Genomic DNA, 16,352 nt, shown 5'->3' on the forward strand with positions numbered 1-16,352 from the left:
CCTTTAAAATATAGAGACTCTTATGAAAAATAACTATCAAGTCGGGCAGCTTACTAAATGGGCTCAACAGATACGTGAACCGTGTCATGAACACTGCTGCTACTTCTTATGGAGAAGTGTAGTATTTTTCCCTAGAATGACAGAAGTACCTGCATAGGATGACAACAAATAAGATTAAAAGGTATCCAGAAAGGCCTTTTACAGTGCCAACCTGTATCACTAGAGCATCTACCCAATAGTTATAGGTCTACCTCCTGAAAACAAACAGAATCAGTCCAATCCCTTCCTTACATCATGTCTCTGAATAGGAAAGACAATTTAAACAGCACTGCAAATCTCCTCGAAGATGCCACATCTCAGCATAAAACCCTTTGTTAAAAATATCTGCAATTATTTTGACTAAGTACCTATTTCAAGTTATTATTAACATAATTCAATGCAACACCTTTTGTAGGATAACAAAAAGCTCTCGGAGTCTACCCATACAGTGCAGGAGGTTCTCTGCAATAAGAATAAAGACTGCAAAAGAGGTTGTGTCTTGCTTCCTATTTCTAACCTCTCAGCATGAAGGTTCTTAAGAAGGAAAGGGGGATGGAAGTAATTAGATACAGTTGCAGTTTCCCCTTTGAAACCTTGTTTGTTCAATTACAGATAGCTTCTGCAAATTCCTGTTCCTCTCACTCTATCCTTTCTTTGCCAAACTTAACAGGACAGCCTATACAACCTGTCTCTACCTCACCACCAACCACACGCTACAACGTGACTTGCACTCCCAAGCCCCCAGAAAAGCTTCTCTCCCAAAGATAAGCAGTGACCCAAAGTCCCCAAATCCAACAGCTCCTCCTAGTCCCCGTCACCTAGCCTTAGTCTGACATTATCTTCCCAATTCTAAACTGGAACATTCTCCTTCCTTCATTTTCCTGCACTCTATTCTTGCCTCTGAAGATTTTTCTCTGGCTTCTCTATCTACCCTCTGAAAGTAGGAAATATCCATGTTCTATTCTCAGTCCAATTTGTCTCACCCCTAACAAGTGTAATCTTTTAAATTTTCATTCTCTCTGGCCCTAAACTCTTCCCATTGAGCTACAGTCCCCTCACTCAGAAATGCTCTCTGGCCATCGCTATCTAATTTCTCATCAACACCTCAGACTCAATGTTCATAACTGAATTTGTTCTCTCCTCTCCCAAATGTGCTCCTCAACTTCCACTCTTTTTCTGCTAAGGATACCATAATCCTCTCAGGCACCTCACTCATCTTTGACTCTTCCGTCTTCTTTGCCCTGATATACAACAGTAACCATGTCCTGCCAATTTCTACTTTGAAATCTCATCTGCCACTACCTCCCTTTACAAGTGCACTGCCTACACCACAGTGACTGCTCAGGGCACCAACAGGTCACAGAGCAGCCCATCTGTCATCACAACCTACCCTACACAGAGAGCTGTCAAGTATATGTTCCAACCGTGTTTCCCACCAGCCTCCTTTTCACACCTCATAATTCATGTAAATAAAAACAGGAGCTGATTCCCTGCCCATACCTGGATCAGTCCTACTTCCTCACTGTAGCTTTCACTGCTACCTAGTACTGGAATGCCCTCTCCTAATTCATCCAGCTACACCTACCTCCAAATTCTACTTATTATTCCAAGACAAGCTCAAAGACACCTGATTCCTGAAGCATTCCAGGAGTCTGCCAATCATAAATTCCTATCATTACTTTTCGTCCTAGGTTACTGATATACACATGCTTTATTTCCCCCAGAGACTATAAATCCAGAATTTCCATCTTTAATGCCACCTATGCAGCTTTCCCAAAATATACATGTCTAGACCCCACCCTAAAATCTCCTGGAGTAAGGCCCCAGGCATGTACATTTAACAGTATGAACCACAAGTAATTTGGGGCGGGGGTGGGGGGACACATCATAATTGAAAAATGAAAGAGGTCTCAAAACATACAAGTCCCATGGTGCCTTGTATATACAGTAGAGATTCAAATACTTGAATTCATTCATTCAGCTTTATGATAGACATAAAAAACTGAAAAACAAAAAATCCTTGGTTCAAGTTATCAAAATAGTATTTATTGGGCAAAAAAGAGAATAAACAGATCTTTATAATATTGTATTGCTATGTTAGAAACAGTGCTGGTTGTTTAAGAAGAAAGAGAAGACACCTAACCTAGCTTGGGAACTTGGGGTGGGAGAGTTTTAGGCACAGAGAAAAGCATATGCTAAGGCACAAAGGCAAGAGAACAAGGCACATTTCAGGACCTAACAGGCTGTGAAGCTGGTGAATAGAGTACAAAGTAGAGAGAGATGGTGCTGAAACTGTACAGAGGGAGGCAGATGCCAGGTCATGCAAGGTCTCTTAGGCCATGTTAAAGGGGGTGAATTTTTATGATGAATAAATCAATTCACCTTTCAATATCAGGCATTATACTGTCATTTTATGTCCAAGAAGAAACATGGGAATGAACATTAATATTACCTACTAAGGTATATGAGCAACTTAAAATCAATATAATGACATTGGAGAAGGGGATACACTTTAAGCTTATTCTCCAGTAAAGGTGATGGACTTGCACAGATTCATCTTGGCCTCTTTCGAAACAATGGCATTCTGGTGTGTCATCTGGATGCACATATAGCCATTACATAAAAGGAATCTGATATGGGAATCAAACTACCACAGAGGATCCCAAACTCAGTTTGTTTGACTGATACCAGGGTGGCTATATCATAGCACCCTAGGAAATGATACTTCTGCTTCTAACTCTGTTTTGATGAATTCTGAGATAGATACACAGGGGAAGCAGTGTTTGAGAAGGTTTACTGGTAAAATAATCTATTCCAATAATTTACCACTAGAAGCAGTTCAGAGAGGCATAAACAGAAGCCTCTCTTATCGGTGATCACTGGCCCCAGCAAAATCCAAGTTTGGCTTGTTGCCTCTCATAAATACATACCGTCCCCCCTGCTGGGTACTTTGGTTGATAGACTATTTTCTGTCCGACTCTCTTCTTCAGCTTTTTCCATTTGCTCAGTTTTGGGTTCCTCTTTCCTCTCAAACTGTGGTGCCTCCTGAGGCTGATGGTCTGAAGGAGTGCCTGGTCTAGCAGATGAGGTGGAGGTTTGGGGGGTTTCCTCACTAGCTTCTGTAACATGACATAATCTTAAATTAACAACTTAGGAAACTTTTAGTTTGATTTTTTTTTTTTTTTTTAAAGTGAAGGACAAAAATGAGCCTTACCAACTCCTACTCTGTCTGTCTTTTCTCCTTCCTTCTTATTTGTCTTATCGGGTTCTTTGGCTTCTTCATTATGGCTACCTTCAGAGTCAGAGCATTCCTCCCCTTCTTCTACAGGCCGGAAGTCCATCTCCTGCTCTTCTGGGATAGGCTCTTTCTGTACTTTCTGTAGCAAGAAAATTAAGCCAAAGATTAACAGCATATTTGGATTTGGAAGAAGGTCAGTACCTGTCATAATATTTGAAACAAATTTCTTACCTTTAGAGACAGGAATGCTCCAGATGAGTCAAATGTGCCCATTTCTTCTTCAGCATCCTCTAAGCACCATTCAGGCAAGCTATCCCTGTCATCATCTATGCTTCCACTGCCAGAGCGCACCCTTCGGTAACCCCGTTCATCATCCCGATCTCGAAAGTCAAACTCAAACCTTCGCCGTCGTTCCATGTGTTCCCGCCAGCCTGCAGAACGAGGGCCATCTGGGATGAAGAGGAGGACACAAACCTTAGAAAAGTTTTACGACAGTATTTGAGAAAGAAAACCATAGATAGGAAACAAAGGAGAAAACTACAACTGACGGCAAATTCAAATGGATCAATCTACTAAAGAGAAAATAAGGCAAATGAAACGAAGCTCAAAGCTCAGTATTATATATGATACGCCATCACTAAGTGACAACAGTAGTTATCATCATTAACTACTGAGTCACACAACATACTCTAAAGCTTTTAAAGATAAATTTAAAACAAATCACTTTTAAAACACAGTTCTCTGCAAAGTACATACTTTTAATAAGCTCTAGATATCTGACTGAAATGCTGCTAGGCCACTCACGTGGCCCACTCCTAGCCCAGACTTACGGCACTGGATATCTTTCCATACTGAGGTCCATGCCTTCCCTTTGGCAAGTCTTAAAGCATTTTCTTTCTTCTGATGAAAATATCATTCTTTACGGATAAGACCAGCTCCCTTGATAATATATAATAATATCCAGGATACTATGATATTATGTCAATTCATAATATCAAACTCATCATGTCCACTTAACAGCGCTAGGATCCCATTTGTAATTCTGATTCCCAAAAAAAGTCATGGAATTATAGCACTGACATGTCATATTTGGCCCACTATCCTAGTTTTATAGTTTAAGAAGCAAAACCTCTGACAGCAGAAGTAACGTGCATAATGAAAAGTAGAACTAGAATCCAATTCTGCATCCTCTACTGCTTTTTCCACAATAACATGCTTACTCTCCTTTTCCTTTTCTCTCATCTCTTAACTCTCCCTAGGGAGTTTTAATTTAATACCCCCAGGGACATTCCTAAATCCACCCTTGCATATTATGTAGCACATCTACTTTCCAACAAAAAACGAATGCCTAAGACCAAAAGCTACAAGTTAAGGTATTTTCTCTCTCTAAAAAAAAGGGGGGGGGGGGTGGTTCTTGTTAAAATCTGACAAACCTGAGCCTAAGAGAGTCTTAAGAGGAGACACATGTCTTAACCTGTATCTTTGCTTTCTCTGTGGGAGACAGCAAAAGAAATGAGGTCACAGTTAAATGTTACTATACTACTGAGGCCCAATTTGCTAAAACCAGCAATCCGAAGGGCAAAATGTTAAAACACCAAATACAGGTAGCATCTTATAAGCCACTTACAAAAGGTAAGAAAACATTATTCTCCCACTTCCCACACTTTACTTACAACAACAAAACACAATTTACTATCTTCTATGAAAATGAAGGAATTTTATACCCAGACTGCCTAAATGTTAACCTAGAGTCATTATCCCAAAGAAGTACTCATGATCAAAAGCTGAATTCCAGAGTACTCTGTCTGCTACTCTCACTTCTAAGTATGCACTGTGATAGAAATCTATCCTTCTAGGCATGTGGCTCATTCTTCTCTCTTAACTAAGTTTCCTAAGTTCACCTCCCAGAGTGGGTGCTTAGCTGTCCTTAATGCTCCCAACTCCATACATATCCAACTGTGAGCCATACTTTAATAAAACTATATACCATAATATTTTTGTTGTCATAAATAGTTAATAAAATTTTATTCACGAAACTAAATTTAGCAGATAAGGCACATCTCTAGTTTATTAAGACTGAGACCACTGCTTTATAGACCTTGTATCAGAACTAAAGTTTGATACTATTTTCATAAGTCAAAATCATGATATTTAAAATTTTAATCAAAGCCTAATAAAGGATTAACTAAAATGTTAAGGGTAACTGATAACAACTGATATAATCAGACTTATTTTTAATATGCTGGGTTGAAAAAGTAGATGGTATTTTTTTAATGCCTATTTACAGTGTTTTTTCAGCCCCCATGCATCTTTATGTCCCCCAAACTGTCTTTTTAAAATATATGGATAAAAATTTTGGAAAATTGTCAAGTTGATGACAAAACTGACATGAAAAGTCAAATACTGGAAAGAAAGATTTAGAAAAGATGGGGGAAAAAAAAAAGGACTACTATATATATCCAAAATCTAAGCTCTTGGGTGAGGAGGGTAAGTGGTAGAATATAACACTAAAGTTTTACTTTTAACTCGCTTTAACAGAATCAACATCAGACGTTTGGGCTCAGAAACACTGTTCATCTTCCAAAACATTCACCTTGTTTGTTTTTGATCAGCTGGAATTTTTCTTCTTGCTCAGCCCAGATCCCGTCCATTGTTTCAGTGAATGCTTGTTAGGAACATAGTCTACAAACCCTTCTGCTTACAGGCAAGCTCAGCACAAAATGCCGTGATGCCTTGAAGAGAACTGTAACAGACGGTTGCCCATGACACAGACTGATGAGAACTGCCTAAATAACTGTGATGCAAACAATGCCCACTAACAACAGAAAACTCACCCAAGAGGCAGCCAATGAGGAGTTGGGGTAAAAGCATTATAACTCTATCCAAAGATTAACTTCACTAAGTTTCCACCTACCCAGAGCGCCACAAAGCACCCTGAATGCCTGTTATAATGTTAACTCAGACGGAGACTAATGGTTTGTTAATAACTTAATTTTAAAAAATAAATAAAAAGTTTACATTATTATTATAACTTCCTCTATTAAAGTAAGCTTCCTTGGCATATAGCCAATAGATAAAACAATGTTACGCATGTGAAATTCAAAAGACATGTACACACTCTTTGTATGCTTCAGTTCTGCATGACCCCAAGATTTAAACTACAGTGGCATCTGATGATCATGAGGCATAGAATCAACACTTGGGTAGGGAACGTTCTTTGACACAAAGCACCAGTGTCTTCAATTACCAACATATCTAATGTCGGGGAAGAACAGTTTGAAGCATTCTTAAGAGTCAAACAGAAGAACTTATAAAACCACTAATCACGACTATTCTCTCTCCTTTTTCTAAAGTTAGAGGGACAAAAGAATAAACTTGTGATTATGTTTTTGACCTGGGTTTAAAGTTTATTCTTCAAATGAGCAGAAATCACATTTTTAGGACAAAAAGAGAAAAAAAGAATAAATCCTCTCTTATGCAGGAAAAAAACTCACTTCAGGGGGAGCCCATATTCCTAAGTAAGCATATAATTATCACCTAAGAAAAACGCATGCTGAAAAAAGATTCAAAAATTTAGGAAAACTGAATGAAACCCTCTCTCATTTTTGCAGTTAAGGGCAGGTGCTTCCCATTAAACCACACTGCCCCAGAAAAATAAAAGTGACTTTAATCAATTAAATAGCTGTGGGGAATATTTTACGTTAAAAATTTTTGTGGGAGCAAGACTGAGTGTGACAACATAAACATGACCCCTCTTGTTTTTCTTTGCTGGTTTATGTTTTCCACTTTATCCCTAACAATTCCCACCAAATCCTCACTATTTCGGCCCCTGTGTGCTTTTACTCAGCAGAATTCTTACCAGGACTGTGAGGTCGCCACCTCTCTCCATCCCTCCTTGATCCAGCTAGTCGCCAACCTCCATCTTCATCTTCTCCATTCTGTTCCTCTCTAAAAATACGCCAATTTTCACTTTCTGATCGTATAAATTCATGCTTTCTTCCCACTGATGTTGGCCCACCTTCCTCAAAATTTGGTCTCCCTGTAAAGAAAATGAGTCAACATAAGCCTCAGCCAGCAAGGATTCTGAACAGACTTGATTGCTCAAATCAAGCTTTTCTGCAAAGGTGTCCATTTCAACGTTCAGGCAGTATAAATAACTGTGGATATATGTGTATATTATTAGACACATTTCTCAAAGCTGAATGTTCTAAGACTGGGAAATTATTTTTTTAAACAAAATAATATGCGCATTTTTTAAAAGGCCATGAAATGAAAACTGAATCAACCTTCCCGCTACACAAGAGCCCCCCAGAGTCTTGCTCCCCAGAAGTAACCACCATCAACAGTTTCTTATAAAGCCTTCCAAACACTGACCATGGCTATACTTATGCATATATATACAGATCTCTCATTCACACTCACATAGCACTACCCTCAGGCTGTTATATATGTTGTTTTGTACCCTCGCTGTTTTCACTTGGCAGTCCTTCCTTACCAGCATATACTTCTTTTTTTCCGTTTTTAAGTCATACAATATTTTTAACTACATGATTTACTAAATCAACTTAATTTATTTAATCAACTTCTACTGGTGATTCTGTCCAAATAGGATATCTGTAAACTTCAACCTCTCTTTTATTCCAAAACAGACTGTAAGCTCAAAACCAGAGTGTGGAGGCACTCTACTTTTCCTTTACTCTAGCACCTAGTACACTACAGGCGTACAACAAATTGCTCTGGAACAGAATTCAAAGCTAAGCTATGTCTAACCTGATGCAACTCAAGAGTTACATTAACAGTGAAAGAGAGCCTGTTATGCCAAGTAAACTAAACTGGTTTCAAAGGACAAGATAATTCTGAACTGTGCAAATTCTTCAGTCACCATACCACATGTGCTACCACTTACAATTCACAACAAATTACCCAAAATCTCACATTAAAGTATGTAGCTGAATATCCAAAACATACATTGATACCTTCAGTTTATAACAATAAAATATACAAATTCTCACAGTAACAACCTCAATTCTTTTCATTAAACCATATTAAAAGTAAAAAAAAATTGTACATTTGAAAATGAGGAAATTCTAATTTCTGGTCATCCTCTTATATTCAATTTCACATGTATTAAGATTCCATATCCTGTTCACCCAAACAGTTATTAGGTTGTTACAAGATATTATTCTATTACAGAATAATCTTGGAATGGGGGGGTACAATTATTTGCTGGGCAAAATACCCTTATTATGACAGGCAGCCTCTAAGACAGCCCTCAACAATCCCTGACTTCTGGCCTCTGTGTAATTCCCTCACCTTAAGTGTGGGCTGGCTTGCTCCTAACAGAATCCAGCAGAAGTGATGAGATGTCACTTCTGATACTAAGTTAAAAACTTCCATCTTGGACGCTCTCTCTGAGGGAATCCAGCGGCCCTGTTGTGAGGCAGCCCTGTGGAGAAGCCCACATGGCAAAGAACTGAGGCTTGCCAACAGCCTCGTGAGTGAGCTTGGAAGCGGATCCAACCCCAGATGAGCCCTGAGATGACTGCAGCCTCATGAGAGACACAGGCCAGAACCACCTAGCTTAGGCTGCTCCATCCTGGCCCACAGAAACTGAGAAAATAAATGTTTGCTGCTTTCGGCCACTAAGTTTTGGGGTAACTTGTTACATGGCCACAGTTAATAAAAACACTCACTTAACTGATTTAATCTTCATAACAATACTCAGTATTAGAAATTATTTTTCCCATTTTACAGCTGAGAATATTGAGGCTCAAAAAGACAACCCAGGAGAATTGTCCAAAATCACACACCACTATTTAAATGACACAGGATTCAAATCTTAACCTTCTGACTCATTTAACAAATATTTACTGCATATTGCACTAAGTGCCAAGTTTTATGAATTCAAGTATAGATATATTCCATGTCTGCCCTTGGGTTAGAAGGGTCAGAAGACATTCCAGGTTCTCTTGCTCAGAATAAGAAGGGATGAGACATTTTACAAAGCCCACATCCATTATATGACTTGATGAAAAATACAGCTATACTCACAGAAGAAAAATTTAAAACAAAGAAATCCCTAATGCATATAAATTGATAAGTGATGGCAAATGACTTTTAACATATGTAAATCATTCAGTCACAAGCAATATGTGCCAGGCATATTGAGAATACAATCACCTGATGGATGAGCTGGTCAAAACACTGATTTTCATCTACTTTTTTTTTTTTAATTTTATTTTTTTCATCTACTTTTACACTACGTCTTTGAGAAGTAATGAATGTACCAAAATAAGCAAAGGAAACCCATTAATGGCAAAATGCTTAACGCATCAAAAACTGGTCATTACAGTTTTTTCTAACAGATGATAAGTTGCAAAAAATTAAAGATATTAAAAATAAAAATACCAGTAATTCCTCAACCATAGAAATAGAACTCTACATATCTGTGGTTAGTTTTTACATAACATCTTTAAAATGTAGTTTCAATCAGTGTACCCACTATTTTGTAATCTAAATAGCAAATAATTCTCTGTGATTATACATCTTACTGATAATATAAATGGATACACAGCAGGTATACCTTGCAGCTGTTGCACTATCTAGTAGATTATTCCCCAGTGGACATTTGCATCGTAACTAACTTTTTGAGAACTAGATAACAAGGAAGAAATATCTGTGTGCATATGTGTTTTGTTTTTCTGAACTACTACTTCTGAAAAAAAACTTCAAAGAGTAAAATTACTAGGTCAAATGACAGACTTCATACGTTGGCATACCTTTCTCTCCTCCTCAAAAAAAGGGTAGGTAAGACCACCAGACCATTTTAGATTACCAAAACTAAGTGCTGCTAGCCTTTTGAAGCTTTTCTACTTTAATGGTTGTAAAATGGTATACTAATGTGGCTCGAATATGAATTTTTCACATCAAAGATTTTTCAGATTGTTTGCTGACTTTATTTCCCTTTATGTGAATAATTTGTCTGCATTGTTTTCTAAACTAGCAGCTTCTATAACCTTCATAACTGTCAAGTCCTACGTATACTTTTCATATTGGTACCTAGGAATAAGAAAAATATAAAGGACAGGATAGGGTAAAATAGGGAAACTAAAGGAAGAAAAAAATCTTGCTTTTCTGCTTACTGCAATCTCATAATTCTCAACCTGTTGGAAAATCTGTACCTCATAAAGTTTAAATGACTATTTATGCCATTCTTTGTTCCAAAAAGGATTTGTGACAGAAATTTTGAAGATATAGAGGAGCACAGTACTAAAGAAAGAATGAAGATCGTGGAGTCATAGACCTGATTTTAAATTGTCTCCAATTCTGATCTGTACACCTTGACTAAAGATCCCATTCCTAATATGAAAGAGGGTGTGTGTGTGTGTGTGTGTGTGTCTGTGTGTGTGTGTGTGTGTCTGTGTGTGTGTGTGTGTGTGTGTATTACTGAGGTAGCCATCTGAATTTACACAAACACTAGCCAATTCCAGTTCAAAAATTCTATAACAAAGGAGTTCAGATCTTGTTACCAAGTGCTTGTTTCTACAAAATAATTCCTAAAAACTGCCATATATTTTTTGATATATCAAATGTTGCATAACGAATAACTGAAACAGAAAGATCTGGGTGACAACTTCTCCAGTAAACCAAGGAAAACCAGAATAATGTAATTCTGACATGCCAAACATATCCCACATGTAAGTGCAAGGTAAAGAAAGTTTTGCGTTCAGGCATCATTGTCATTTTCATAAGAGAAGGATGAAAAGGATTCAAGAACTTTTAAATGTACCATACTCATCTCCTCCTCCTACCTTTAAGAAAACAGTATTGGACTTCCCTGGTGGTGCAGTGGTAAGAATCCGCCTGTCAATGCAGGGGACACGGGTTCGAGCCCTGGTCCAGGAAGATCCCACATGCCACAGAGCAACTAAGCCCGTGCACCACAACTACTGAGCCTGCGCTCTAGAGCTCATGAGCCACAACTACTGAAGTCCGCGCCTGGAGCCCGTGCTCCGCAACAAGAGAAGCCACTGCAATGAGAAGTCCGCGCACAGCAACAGAGTAGCACCAGCTCGCCACAAGAGAAAGCTCGCGTGCAGCAACGAAGACCCAATGCAGCCAAAAATAAAAGAATGAATGAATGAAAACTTATTATTGAAGTATAACATTCATATCAAGAAGTACACAAATCATAAATGTACAATTCAGAGTTTTCACAAAGCAATATATATCCACCTAACTACTAAGATTTAAAAAAAAAATTTATCAGGACCTCTCAAAAGTCTTCATGTCCTCCCAATCGGCCCTTACCAAGGTAAACGCTATCCTGCCTTCTATCTCCAAAGATTAGTTTTGCCTATTTTTGACCTTTTTTATATAAATGGAATGTCAGTTTACGTCTGGCTTTTTTTTATTGAAGTATAGTTGTTTAATTAACAATGTTGTGTTAATTTCTGCTGTACATCAAAGTGATTCAGTTATACATACATACATACCCTTTTTTAAATATTCTTTTCCATTATGGTTTATCACAGAGTATTGAATATAGTTCTCTGTGTCGTACAGTAGGACCTATTGTTTACCCATTCTATATATAAAAGCTTACATCTGCTAATCCCAACCTCCCACTCCACCCCTCCCCCAACCCCCTCTCCCTTGGTAACCACAAGTCTGTTCTCTATGTCCATGATTCTGTTTCATAGAAAGGTTCATTTGTGTCATATTTTAGATTCCACATATAAGTGATATCATATGGTATTTGTCTCTTTCTTACTTCACTTAGTTCAATAATCTCTAGTTGCATCCGTGTTGCTACAAATGGCATTATTTCATTCCTTTTTATGGCTGAGTAGTATTCCATTGTATATATGTACCATACCTTTTTTATCCATTCATCTGTTGCTTCCATGTCTTGCTATTGTGAACAGTGCTGCTATGAACACAGGGGTGCATGTATCTTTTTGAACTAGAGTTTTGTCTGGGTATATGCCCAGGAGTAGAATCACTAGATCATATGATAATTCTATTTTTAGTCTTCTGAGGAACCTCCCTATTGTTTTCCATAGTGGCTGTACCAACTTACATTCCCACCAACAGTGTAGGAGGGTTTCCTTTTCTCATACATCCTCTCCAGCATTTGTTATTTGTAGAGATTTTTTTGGTTTTGTTTTTTTCTGGCGGCACCTCATGGTTAGCGGGATCTTAGTTCCCCAACCAGGGACTGAACCCAGGCCCTCAGCAGTGAACGCTGGGAATCCTAACCACTGGACCACCAGGGAATTCCCTGTTATTTGTACAGTATTTTTTTTCATAAATTTTATTTATTTTAGTTTTTTTATTTTTGGCTGTGCTAGGTCTTCGTTTCTGTGCAAGGGCTTTCTCTAGCTGTGGAGAGTGGGGGCCACTCTTCATCGTGGTGCGTGGGCCTCTCACTGTCGCGGCCTCTCTTGTTGCGGAGCACAGGCTCCAGACGCGCAGGCTCAGTAGTTGCGGCTCATGGGCCCAGCTGCCCCGCGGCATGTGGGATCTTCCCAGACCAGGTCTCGAACTCGTGTCCCCTTCATTGGCAGACAGATTCTCAATCACTGTGCCACCAGGGAAGCCCCTGTACAGTTTTTATTGATGGCCATTCTGACTGGTGTGAGGTGGTACCTCGTTGTAGTTTTGACTTGCATTTCTCTAATAATTAAGAGACATCAAGCATCTTTTGATGTACTATTGACCACTCATATTTCTTCTTTAGAGAAATGTCTATTTAGGTCTTCTGCCCATTTTTCAATTGAGTTGTTTGGTTTTTTGTTATTGAGTTGTATGAGCTGTTTGTGTATTTTGGAAATTACGCCCTCGTCAGTCGCTTTGTTTGCAAATATTTTCTCCCATTCTGTAGTATGTGTGGCTTCTTCCATTGAACATTACGGGAAATTCATCCACGTTGTTACAGAGAACAGAAGCTTGTTCTTTTGCACTGTGGTATGGGATCTCATTGTATGAACAGACCACAATGTATTACTCTACTACTGATTTAGGTTGTTTCTAGTTTTTTGCTATTATAAACTGTGCTGCTATAAACATTCCTGGATGTGAAATTTGGTGAGCGTATGTTTCCAATTCTGTTGATATTTACCTAGGAGTGAAACTGCTGGGCCATAAGGTATATTCAACTTCAGTAAGTACTACCAAATATTTTCCCAGAGAAACAGTACTACTTTACCATTTTTTGTTTGTTTGTTTACTCATACCTCTCGCACACATTAAGATGAGTGCTTTCTCCATGAACAAATACAGTTAAAGACATATGACTGAAAATAAAGAAGAGACTTAGACATAGCACCTGCCCTCCAGGTCCACAGTCGAGGGACACACATGTAAACAAATGACTTGATACATTACAGTTGACAAAATGCATTGATATATCTCATCCGATCCTCATAATAACCACAAGGGTTGAGTCAACCTTACCATCTTTTTTTTTTTTTTTTAAACATCCAAAGATTTTATTATGGGAAATGCCTGCATGAAAGGAAGGAGGGAAGAAGCCAGGGAAGGCTGGGAGAGCCATCAGACCAAGATGCAAGGCACGGTTAGATACCTGATAAAGATTTATTGAAGAAATTAGGAGCTTCTTTAAGAACTTTGAAGTCAGGGGTCAGAATGATAAAATTACATTCACATAACTTCTTACAAATAATAACATGAAAGAATTTTAGGGCAGAAAAAAATCTTAGATATAAACTAATCCTGGGTAGTGACTGTGAGAACCAAGGACTTCACAGGGTCCCTGGGCTTCACTCTGTGCTGGGACCAGCCACTGGACTGGACTGGAGCAGGGAGCTCATTTACCTTCAACCTTACCATCTTTATTGTTCCTGTGAGGAAAGGGATACCTGTAGGGGGATCTCCCACGGTCACACAGCTGAGTAGTGACCAAATCAAAAATAGAACATAGATGTTCAAACTCCTAATCCAGAGTTTACTCACAAATTAAACCCATCAGAAGCAGCCAGAAATTCTACAAAAATAAAGTAGAAAAAGGAAGTTCCGGGATCTAATTCTAAGGGGCTCTAAAAAAGCAATAGACATATCATGCATAGAAAAGCTTGGGGATAGAGACTGCCAAGATGTCTAAATGGAACTAAATTTGTTAAGCTTCCAGCAGATAAACGATAACAAAATGTGTACCCCTGAAAAAAATGTTAAGATCAACTTAATATATAACAATATAAAAATTTTACTCACAATTATTTTGAAGGGTAAAAAAATGACTTCAAGTACAATCTAATAGAGTATACATTTCCAATTACTACTAATATAACTTACAATATAAATTATACTGTATGCAAGAATTGCTCTAAAACATTAAAATAAATCCTTTATAACCTAAATGATTAGAGTAGATTTGTATGTATATAAATTTGGGTGGGGATTGAGGGTGCCAAAAAACTTTATAATGAGTTAACTCATTACAGGGTTAAAAAAATAAATATATTTGTGTATTATTGATACAACTTAAAATAAATGATAAAGTTGTTCATGGGCAACTCAGAAGATAATATCTAAAGCTCCTTTAATGTCTAAAAATTACATGACTCCAAAGTGACCAGGGCTAAAATGAACGAGGGATACCCACACCCACATGGCCTTTCTCAGCACTTAAAATCAAAGTCTTCCTCTTTCTGTAACATTAGCAATATGACAAAGTTGAGTAGCCAAATATTTTAGTTGACTTTTTAAAAAACCTTAACAGATTAATATGTAAACAAGATGATTTAAAGGTAAACATAACTAAATAATTTACAAATTAATGCCTGAACTAAATATTTCTAACCTATAGTCAACAAATGAGCTTGGGGCTATGAATCCTTAAACTAGAAGCACCTATCACGCTGGCATGCTTTTATCTTTTTTCAGGGAAAAGGGTCTAAGGTTTTTGCCAGGGTCTTAAAGGTGTCTCTGACCTCTAAAAGGTAAAGAAATATAAATTTAAAATATATTTTTTTTCTATTCAATATGGCAAACGCGGCAGTCTTATGAGCAAACTATACTACCTGTATAACACATTTTATATTCTTACATCAACAATCCCTCAAGATGTATAAAAGGTGCTAAAATACAACTGCACTACATATATAAATACTTTCCCCAACGGCAATAAATACTTGATTGTTTCTGCCTGAACGTATTGTCTAAATAGGACTCTTCTAAAAATAAAATTAAATTAAAATGCAGTATTGGTTTTAGTCTGGTGTAATTGAGTGGACTTCCTAAGGAGAAAGAGCAGTAAAAGGGCACCTGTGTGCATGTTTGACTTACAGCCAGAAATGGTGTTTATGGAAAACTTCAGATGGAGCAAAAAGGCACTCAGCCAACAAAATCTACAGCTGTGAAACTTGGAACTTAGAAGCGCCCAAACTCCAAAAGCAAAAGTGGAATTATGGGACAGACTTTGAAGCTTGTTTATGTGCAAATTTTTCTAGCAAGTAACTTTGTATTTCTCTATTCAGATATATATTCTCTGATTAACACTAAAAATATTTTCTAATACCAGAGAAAACAGTGAAAGGGAATCCCATCCAGGTATTGATATTTACTTTTCCCCCCAGTTGTAAACAAAACTCAGGGTAACTAGGATGGAGTAGTTTAAATTCTATATCCAGAGATTTGCAACTTTTCTCCCATCCTAACCCCTGAGGAGGTAACACATCTGCTCCACTGGTTAATATGGTCCCGAAAACACAGCAGCTCCTGGCTGGGAGAGACTGGAGGGGCTGCTGTATATCGGACTCTGAAAAAGCACCTCATGTGGTCTAAATATGCCCCATATTCCTATAACCTTTATGCTCAGTCATCTGCTGGTATATACCCAGACACTGCCTGAAATCTCGGGGGAAGGTGATCAGTAGTGGGCTTCAATGCAGAACTGGAAAGAGACTAGGCATCTTCTAAAGAAAGCTAACTACACTGTGTAAGAAAGAGCATTGGAGACCAGGGCTAAAGGTTAAAAATTGTGAGATTATGTATATACATAGGCAAGACACTGCACGCCAACTAAAGGTTTTGTTGTTTTCAGGTACCATGT

At 38.0% G+C, this 16,352-nt stretch overlaps 1 protein-coding gene across 9 annotated transcripts in view; it reads right to left on the reverse strand.

The window, feature by feature from the left end:
- The window catches only part of GIGYF2 (GRB10 interacting GYF protein 2), a 126,393-nt gene that overhangs the window by 49,077 nt on the left and 60,964 nt on the right, over positions 1-16,352 (reverse strand). For all 9 annotated transcript variants that reach the window (XR_010944175.1, XM_067740200.1, XM_067740204.1 and 6 more), the window contains 4 exons: positions 7,137-7,316; positions 3,509-3,726; positions 3,254-3,416; positions 2,970-3,158 (listed from right to left, as the gene is read on the reverse strand). Coding sequence is in view for 8 of the 9 variants with exons in the window: in XM_067740200.1 (XP_067596301.1) it covers positions 2,970-3,158; positions 3,254-3,416; positions 3,509-3,726; positions 7,137-7,316 (750 nt within the window). In the remaining variant the exon portion in view is untranslated. The remainder of the gene's footprint in view (positions 1-2,969; positions 3,159-3,253; positions 3,417-3,508; positions 3,727-7,136; positions 7,317-16,352) is intronic.

The sequence above is a fragment of the Pseudorca crassidens genome, chromosome 6 (genome assembly GCF_039906515.1).
Source record: "Pseudorca crassidens isolate mPseCra1 chromosome 6, mPseCra1.hap1, whole genome shotgun sequence".
NCBI classification, from domain to species: Eukaryota; Metazoa; Chordata; class Mammalia; order Artiodactyla; family Delphinidae; genus Pseudorca; species Pseudorca crassidens.